The sequence below is a fragment of the Entelurus aequoreus genome, linkage group LG07, assembly GCF_033978785.1.
Source record: "Entelurus aequoreus isolate RoL-2023_Sb linkage group LG07, RoL_Eaeq_v1.1, whole genome shotgun sequence".
NCBI classification, from domain to species: Eukaryota; Metazoa; Chordata; class Actinopteri; order Syngnathiformes; family Syngnathidae; genus Entelurus; species Entelurus aequoreus.
In genome coordinates this window covers 81,285,490-81,295,125 of record NC_084737.1, presented here as the reverse complement: position 1 = coordinate 81,295,125, position 9,636 = coordinate 81,285,490, and the positions used below count along the sequence as shown (strand labels likewise).

The window sequence follows — 9,636 nt, the reverse complement described above, 5'->3', positions numbered from 1 at the left end:
TCATGGCATGCGAGTTTTTGCCGCCATCGCCTTTTGTTTGCTGCCTTATTGTTTGTCCTCCACAGTAGAGAGGAAGACCCTTTCGCCAAAACGCTAACCGTCTCTGCATTTTTGGGATCCACAACACCCGCACTTAACAGTAGATCTTGTATTGGTTTTTGGCTGAGACCGAGGATCTCGGGCTGGAAAAGGTTGGTGACCCTGGTCTAAAGTGTCAATGATTAGAATGCTTGGCATTGATTTGCAGAGGACAGAGAATAAGGTACACCTGAGCCTAATGTGTTATTTCTCAGCAAACGAGTAGCGCTGAGTTGACATTGACTTCAACTCTCAAACGTTGCAAATATGAACGTGTAGGCCTCTGGATCACAAGTAAGTGGAGGTGAAATGAAGAAACACTCCTTTGTTGATACAATGGCATGATGCAACTGCCTGCAGGCGTAGTGGGTTATGCACCAAAGCTGATGAGCACGACCACATAGCTGCTGAGAGCTGGGAGGATCAAGATGAGGACCATTTCCATACCTCTGCTGGTAGGTCTGATCCTAAAATGTCTCCAATTTGAATGAATAACATCAATTACAGTGGATTTGTCCCGAAGGAGTTTTGTTGCTACGCCACACTATTGTCGACTGTCTAATAATACCATACTGGTACAGACATTATTTTGAAAATGTGGACTTGGTGTTGTTCAGTGTAGTACTTTATTTATATTGTATTACTGTATGTGCGTTTAGAACTTTGAATGTTTATGTCATATTATACGCGACCACAACAATGCTGTTATTGTTTAAAACTGCTAAGAAAATCCTAATTGGAATGAAAGATTAACCTTAATCACAGATCAACCTTACAAAACGATACAAAAGAGCTAGAACACTTTTGAATGTTTTATGACTAAAAGGGCTTTAGTCTGGAGTTTAACAGATTACAATTTGATCAAGAAAACTCCATTTAGAGCATTTTTAATTACAAAGCTGTTTTGATTTACATTATATTTTGCAAGGTAGGAATTAAATATGAAATTCAAATAATAATGTGATTCACAGTCAAACCATGGCCATTATAAAACAGACATGAACTGTACAGGTAACATTATTACCTGGTATGCAAACATAAAAAGAAGAAAACTGCTGTTAAAATGAAATAAAAACAACATAAAACCTATGGAGGGAAGTTTACTGCTCAGAAGGCAATGAGAAGACATTTTGCTTTTTAAGACTAACTGTCGTAAACGAGTACAGTCGTGTACAGTAGAACCCTTGACACTTAGTTTTCAAAAGACAGGCTTGGTACAACAAAGAAGTAAACTACTGCTTTCAAGGTGAGTCTCCTCACATTAAAACTAAAGTTGTATACATTTCATTTGTTCCTACAGTATTGCTGAAAAGTATGATAGGTGCTCCTCAAATGTGTTTCCTATAAGTTGTATTGAGTAATTGGTGATAACATTTTCAAACCTTCCTTTTGGTGTGCAGTTCTATCAGGATTCAGATTTCACCATTCTGATCTTCCAGCATAGTTCTGTAGTCATAGTCATAGTTAACATGTTATCATCAGGTCTCGTCTCATTAGAGCAGTGGAGTTGGGTGTCGTTTACATATCGGACAATACCGCTGCAAATCGCTATTTTGGAAATAATGTCGGTGCTTAAACGGTGCCAAGAACGGATGGAAATAGGATATCAAATTCTTAATTAATATACATTAAATTACAAGCAAACAATGCATTTACCAAAATGGAATACAATTCAAAACAAATAATCCCAATATAGAATGCAGGGAATATTCCAAAATAAGTACTTGAAGTGCAAACATTGTGCCGTTGAAGTGCAATCGGAGCAGAGATTGATCTTTGATGGAAAATCCTGGCGATGTTAGCCAACTGTTAACTACACTGTTTGCTGGTTAATGGTATGTGCAAGAGTCATTTACCAATTGGGCTAAATGACGTCATTAACTAAACCGTACTTGTGAAATATCACCTTCAAGCTCTTGTTCCAGGTGGCTGAATATTGTCACACTTGCATACCTATATTACAGCTGTATCTCATATTGTTACTGTCACATATGCATGTACAGTAGATGGCAGTATTGCCCTGTTTAAGAGTGTCACAACATTGCTGTTTACGGCAGAAGAACTGCTTTACGGTAGACTAAAAACGTGACTGTTGTTACCGCGCTGGGAGGACGTTAATGAAAACAGCCTACAATAAACCCACCTAAGCATACTTGACAATTTCAGACCTCCAATTTCGGGAGGGGGGCGTGGTTAAGAGGGGAGGAGTATATTTACAGCTAGAATTCACCAAGTCAAGTATTTCATATTTATATACACTACCGTTCAAAAGTTTGGGGTGACATGTAAATGTCCTTATTTTTGAAGGAAAAGCACTGTACTTTTCAATGAAGATAACTTTAAACTAGTCTTAACTTGAAAGAAATACACTCTATACATTGCTAATGTGCTAAATGACTATTCTAGCTGCAAATGTCTGGTTGTTGGTGCAATATCTACATAGGTGTATAGATGCCCATTTCCAGCAACTATCACTCCAGTGTTCTAATGGTACAATGTGTTTGCTCATTGGCTCAGAAGGCTAATTGATGATTAGAAAACCCTTGTGCAATCATGTTCACACATCTGAAAACACTTTAGCTCCTTACAGAAGCTACAAAACTGACCTTCCTTTGAGCAGATTGAGTTTCTGGAGCATCACATTTGTGGGGTCAATTAAACGCTCAAAATGGCCAGAAAAAGAGAACTTTCATCTGAAACTCGACAGTTTATTCTTGTTCTTAGAAATGAAGGCTATTCCACAAAATTGTTTAGGTGACCCCAAACTTTTGAACGGTAGTGTATATAAAAGAAATACTTGACTTTCAGTGAATTCTAGCTATAAATATATATATATTTAATAATATATATATATATATATATATATATATATATATATATATATATATATATATATATATATATATATATATAAAAGAAATACAAACCCCGTTTCCATATGAGTTGGGAAATGGTGTTCGATGTAAATATAAACGGAATACAATGATTTGCAAATCCTTTTCAAGCCATATTCAGTTGAATATGCTACAAAGACAACATATTTCATGTTCAAACTCATAAACTTTATTTTTGTTTTGCAAATATTAATTAACTTAGAATTTCATGGCTGCAACACGTGCCAAAGTAGTTGGGAAAGGGCATGTTCACCACTGTGTTACATGGCCTTTCCTTTTAACAACACTCAATAAAGGTTTGGGAAGTGAGGAGACACATTTTTGAAGTGGAATTCTTTCCCATTCTTGCTTGATGTACAGCTTAAGTTGTTCAACAGTCCGGGGGTCTCCCTTCTGCTATTTTAGGCTTCATAATGCACCACACATTTTCAATGGGAGACAGGTCTGGACTACAGGTAGGCCAGTCTAGTACCCGCACTCTTTTACTATGAAGCCACATTGATGTAACACGTGGCTTGACATTGTCTTGCTGAAATAAGCAGGGGCGTCCATGGTAACGTTGCTTGGATGGCAACATATGTTGCTCCAAAAGCTGTATGTACCTTTCAGCATTAATGGTGCCTTCACAGATGTGTAAGTTACCCATGTCTTGACCACTAATACACCCCCATACCATCACACATGCTGCCTTCTACACTTTCACCCTAGAACATGTCTTGACCACTAATACACCCCCATACCATCACACATGCTGCCTTTTACACTTTCACCCTAGAACATGTCTTGACCACTAATACACCCCCATACCATCACACATGCTGCCTTCTACACTTTCACCCTAGAACATGTCTTGACCACTAATACACCCCCATACCATCACACATGCTGCCTTTTACACTTTCACCCTAGAACATGTCTTGACCACTAATACACCCCCATACCATCACACATGCTGCCTTCTACACTTTCACCCTAGAACAATCCGGATGGTTCTTTTCCTCTTTGGTCTGGAAGACACAACGGCCACATCGATACCGATACCATTAATTTCTTATTGCAATTTTTGTCAGTCAAAAATATTATTACTATTGTTATTATTTAAGACAAATCACAAGACAAATACAGACCATTTATACCACATTTATTGTGGTCAATATATGATAAAAGTAAAATTAAAATAAATAACATAAATATGAAAAATAAATTAATTATAAACAAAAATATACACATTTTCACTTTTCTTATTTCTCAAAAAAAAAATATTTGTAGAAAAATCTTAAACAAACAATTATTCATAACAATGTTATGTTTCAAACCTCTTTGTGGAAGTAAACTTATAACACTTCTCTGAAGCAAAGTCAACAATTTCTTTAACACAATAAACTAGGATTTCCTTGTCCTATAAACCTGCACACGAAAGAAAATGAACTTGGAAAAATGATCAACAAAAATGTCTGACACCATCACACCTTTAGTGAAGTCTCAAATCGCTGTTCAGGAAAAGTAACATGTTCACCTTTTCTGCTTTGATGCGATTACGCCTCTGGCTGATTATTTCTCCGGCCTTAGTTAGAGAAGAGTCTCTCTGCTGGAACAGACGTTGCAATAGTTCCAAGGTATTTGTTCGCAACTTTGTTCAGCATTGGGAATGTGGTTTCATTTTTTTTCCACCAAACCAAAGGGTCCTCACTCCTTGGGATCACCTTTTCCTCCATGTATCTTCTCATTTCAACATACACATCTATGTTTGCTGTGCGATTGCTCTGAAAAGCCAGAACACGACTGTCAAACTCCTGCCATATTCCCTTGGATGATGAGCACTCAGAAGGTGACTCTTGTGTCACAGTTGATGCAGTCGCGGCGGCCTCATGTCTCGTTGACTGTGTTTCCGTAAAGGCCAGGGCTCGCATTTCTGTGATGATCCGTGATTTAATCATCTCCACATTTGCAGAATCACTGAACACAATGTTTTTGAAGCGAATGTCCAAAAAGGTGCTGGCTGGAAGAGTGTGGTTGTGTTCAATGTTTTGGAACCTTCGCTTGCATTGTGCAGCAAGTTGTGAAGCCAGACTGTTACCCTGGTCAGCAGATGTGGTTACTTTCTGGAGAAGAAGACAGACCAGAGGTATGACTTTGGAAATCGTGACATACTGCTCTGCTGAAACCTCCTTGGTGGCCTCTTCAAAAGGCCTGAGGACATCACTGGCCTGCCTGATGTGGGACCATTCTTCATCACATAGGCACATGTTGTTTCTCCCGAGAAGACAAAGTGTTGTTGTGATGGCTTGTTGTTGCTCATACAGTCTGTCAATCATGTACAACACAGAGTTCCATCTAGTATCCACTGCTTGGACTAGTTTATGCTGTGGTAAATTCAACTGATTTTGTACTTCTTTTAGCTTGTCAGTTGCTCTGGTGCTGTGACGGAAGAACCAAACAATGGCACTGCATTTCTCCAAGCTGGACTCAAGACTTGTGTCAGCCTTAATGGAGTCCTTCACAATGAGGTTGAGTGTGTGAGAAAACCAAGGAATATGTTTCCAACGAGTTTTACGCACAGCAGAGACCATATTGGCTCCATTGTCTGTAACAACCGCATGAACCTTACTGGTGATGCCCATTCATCAGTTGTTTTTTTGAGGAGTTCAGATATATTGTCTGCTGTGTGCTGCACAGCTACATGGATTGTTGCAGGATTGCATCTGCCAGTCTTTGTCAATAAAATGTCCTGACAGAGTCAAATAACCTTCAGTGGTTCTTGCAGTCCACATGTCGGTTGTTAAAACCACACTGCTTGCTGATTGCATGGAGTCCTTTACTGTTTTTTGTGCATGCTTGTACAGTTTGGGAATTTCACCTGTCATCATGGACTTCCGACTAGGGATCTGGTATCGAGGATCTACCACCTTCATAAAATGCCGGAAACCTTGGTCCTCTACTATTGAAATGGGTTGCAAGTCCTTCACAATCATTTTGGCAAGGCTTGTTGTGATCTCACGTGCTCTTTGAGATTCATCTGAAAAGTATAACATTTTCATGTCACAATAGGGAAGATAAAATGTATTTGTTATAAAAGATATTAATGATTTAATCAGATATTAGGGCTTTCCAATTAACTGCCAAATCCGAATTGCAAGAAGCTGCAGTTATTTTTTAAAGTTTGTGATATAATTAGCAATTAATGAAATATGAAATAGGCCAATGTTTTCTAAATGTAAGAAATCATGTTACAGATTAAAACCAAAATCACATTCAATCATATATTTCAAGATTTTCTTGGAAAAAAATAAAACTGTAATGCAAAGATGAAGAATCTCCAAATTTGATCTCTTTCTTATCTTGTTTTAAATACTCAAGCAATTTTCAACTAACAGTAAATTCCCCTGTGTGGAAATTATTTGAATTTAGGATAATCTTTTAAACAAAAATATTCAGTAAACATTACTAAAAAAAACAATGCCTGTTTTAAGTCAACAATTGGACAAAACTGGATATAATTTCCCCTTCACCTGAAGTGTCTGTTATTAGTAGATTGTGATCGGAATATTTATAGACTTCATCACTACACTGTCAAAGGTCGGACGCTAACTGTCTGTAGGCTACCTGGATACACGTGGCTTTTTTGCAGACTTTCGTGCAGGGTCTTCTGCCAGGCTGCGGGTGGCGCTGCAGGTGCTTTCACAGCAGCGTGAGCCTGTCTTTTTTCCAGCTCACTGTGGCTCTCGGGATGTGTGGTCTTCAAATGTTTAAATAGATTGCTGGTGTTGCTGCTGTGTGGCACATGTTTGTCACACAGTTCGCACCGTGCCGTGGCTTTATCTACTGGTGAAAAATAACACCACACCACGCTTCGCTTCTTGTCTGCCATTATCGCATCTCTGGCTTTTCCATTCCTCCTCCGCTGTCGGCTGGCTGTGTGTGTTGCACGTTGACGACGCTCATTGGCTGTCTCCTGTCACGTGACTGGGCCAGCTCTATACTCTGCCAGGTACAGGTGTGTCCCAGCACATAGGAAGTTAAGTAAGTCATCAAAAACATCTGAAAGTGATGCTTGCACCCCCCACATGCCGTTTTTTGGTTTATATCCATACTTTTTTCAAAAAAGTGATGCCAAATGAGTAGCGTGTGAGTATCGATATATCGATACCACAGGATCGATACGCACATCCCTAGTAGCGACCAACTGTAGTTACTGACAGTGGGTTTCTGAAGTGTTCCTGAGCCCATGTGGTGATATCCTTTACAAACCTGGTTTTGGCTTGTTGATGCAGTACAGCCTGAGGGATGGAAGGTCACGGGCTTAGCTGCTTACGTGCAGTGATTTCTCCACATTCTTTGAACCCTTTGATGATATTACGGAGCGTAGATGGTGAAAATCCTAAATTCCTTGCAATAGCTGCTTGAGAAAGGTTTTTCTTAAACTGTTCAACAATTTGCTCAGGCATTTGTTGACAAAGTGGTGACCCTCGCCCCATCCTTGTTTGTGAATGACTGAGCATTTCATGGAATCTACTTTTATACCCAATCATGGCACCCACCTGTTCCCAATTAGCCGGTTCACCTGTGGGATGTTCCAAATAAGTGTTTGATGAGCATTCCTCAACTTTATCAGTATTTATTGCCACCTTTCCCAACTTCTTTGTCACGTGTTGCTGCCATCAAATTATAAAGTTAATGATTATTTGCAAAAAAATAATGTTTATGAGTTTGAACATGAAATATGTTGTCTTTGTAGCATATTCAACTGAATATGGCTTGAAAAGGATTTGCAAATCATTGTATTCCGTTTATATTTACATCTAACACCATTTCCCAACTCATATGGAAACGGGGTTTGTATTTGAATTTCAGTGTTCATTTATTTACACATATACACACACATAACACTCATCTACTCATTGTTGAGTTAAGGGTTGAATTGTCCATCCTTGTTCTATTGTCTGTCACTATTTTTCTACCATGCTGAACACCCTCTCTGATGATTCTGAACACCCTCTCTGGTGATGCTGAACACCCTCTCTGATGATGCTGAACACCCTCTCTGATGATGCTGAACACCCTCTCTGATGATTCTGAACACCCTCTCTGGTGATGCTGAACACCCTCTCTGATGATGCTGAACACCCTCTCTGATGATGCTGAACACCCTCTCTGATGATGCTGAACACCCTCTCTGGTGATGCTGAACACCCTCTCTGGTGATGCTGAACACCCTCTCTGATGATGCTGAACACCCTCTCTGGTGATGCTGAACACCCTCTCTGATGATGCTGAACACCCTCTCTGGTGATGCTGAACACCCTCTCTGATGATGCTGAACACCCTCTCTGATGATGCTGAACACCCTCTCTGGTGATGCTGAACACCCTCTCTGGTGATGCTGAACACCCTCTCTGATGATGCTGAACACCCTCTCTGATGATGCTGAACACCCTCTCTGGTGATGCTGAACACCCTCTCTGGTGATGCTGAACACCCTCTCTGATGATGCTGAACACCCTCTCTGGTGATGCTGAACACCCTCTCTGGTGATGCTGAACACCCTCTCTGGTGATGCTGAACACCCTCTCTGGTGATGCTGAACACCCTCTCTGATGATGCTGAACACCCTCTCTGGTGATGCTGAACACCCTCTCTGGTGATGCTGAACACCCTCTCTGGTGATGCTGAACACCCTCTCTGGTGATGCTGAACACCCTCTCTGATGATGCTGAACACCCTCTCTGGTGATGCTGAACACCCTCTCTGGTGATGCATTGCTGTGTGGCACACAAAAGTGCTTTCATCAAATGCACTAGAGTCTGGAATCTTCCATCTCTCCCTAGCATGGCCCAAAACCGGTCAATCTTTGCTTCCTGAGGAAGATCTTCACTGCCAAGCACTTGGTAGTCCACTACTTCTTCCCGGAGGCTATCCAGGTCCAATCGCAGCTGCGGCTTGGAACTTACAAGCGTATTTCTTTATCTTACTCGTCGTCGGCGTTGCCACGGCTGTATCTTCCTCCTTCTTCTGCTTCGTCTCCTTGTTGTGTGCGCAGTTGTGCACTGCACTCTCTAAAAGCCGTAGATGTTATCGTCACATATGCATGTACAGTAGATGGCAGTATTGTCCTGTTTAAGAGTGTCACAACATTGCTGTTTACGGCAGACAAACTGCTTTACGGTAGACGAAAACGTGACGTGTGTTGTTGTGTGTTACCGCGCTGGGAGGACGTTAATGAAAGTGCCTAACAATAAACCCACATAAGAAACCAAGAACTCGCCCTTGATCATTCTACAGTTATAACGTGATTGGGCCGCCACGCTGTTTATATTGTGGGAAAGCGGACTCAGGTCCGCATGGAGCTGGAGGGGGCGTGGTCTCCAGCTCCGCCTGAATTTTGGGAGATTTTCAGGAGAAAATTTGTCCCGGGAGGTTTTCGGGAGAGGCGCTGAATTTCAGGAGTCTCCCGGAAAATCTAGGAGGTTTGGCAAGTATGCACATAAGAAACCAAGAACTTGCCCTTGATCATTCTACAGTTACCACTAAGTCAATAGTGCAGTGACCCAGAACTTATGTATTTTGTTTGCGTTCTGTAAAGTCTGTAAATGTATACAGGTAAGTCCTGAGGGTTAGGGTCGGAAAAGGGTGAGAGTGTGTGTTTGTGTTGGCTGGACAATAAGAA

General features: G+C 40.6%; 1 protein-coding gene across 2 annotated transcripts in view; it reads left to right on the top strand.

Moving 5' to 3' along the window:
* The first annotated feature begins 475 nt into the window (after positions 1–475).
* Positions 476–9,636, top strand: part of LOC133653214 (cadherin-like protein 26) — a 31,977-nt gene continuing 22,816 nt past the window's right edge. For both annotated transcript variants that reach the window (XM_062052283.1, XM_062052282.1), the window contains exon 1: positions 476–533. In XM_062052283.1, coding sequence (XP_061908267.1) covers positions 507–533 — 27 coding nt within the window. In that variant the 5' untranslated portion in view covers positions 476–506. The remainder of the gene's footprint in view (positions 534–9,636) is intronic.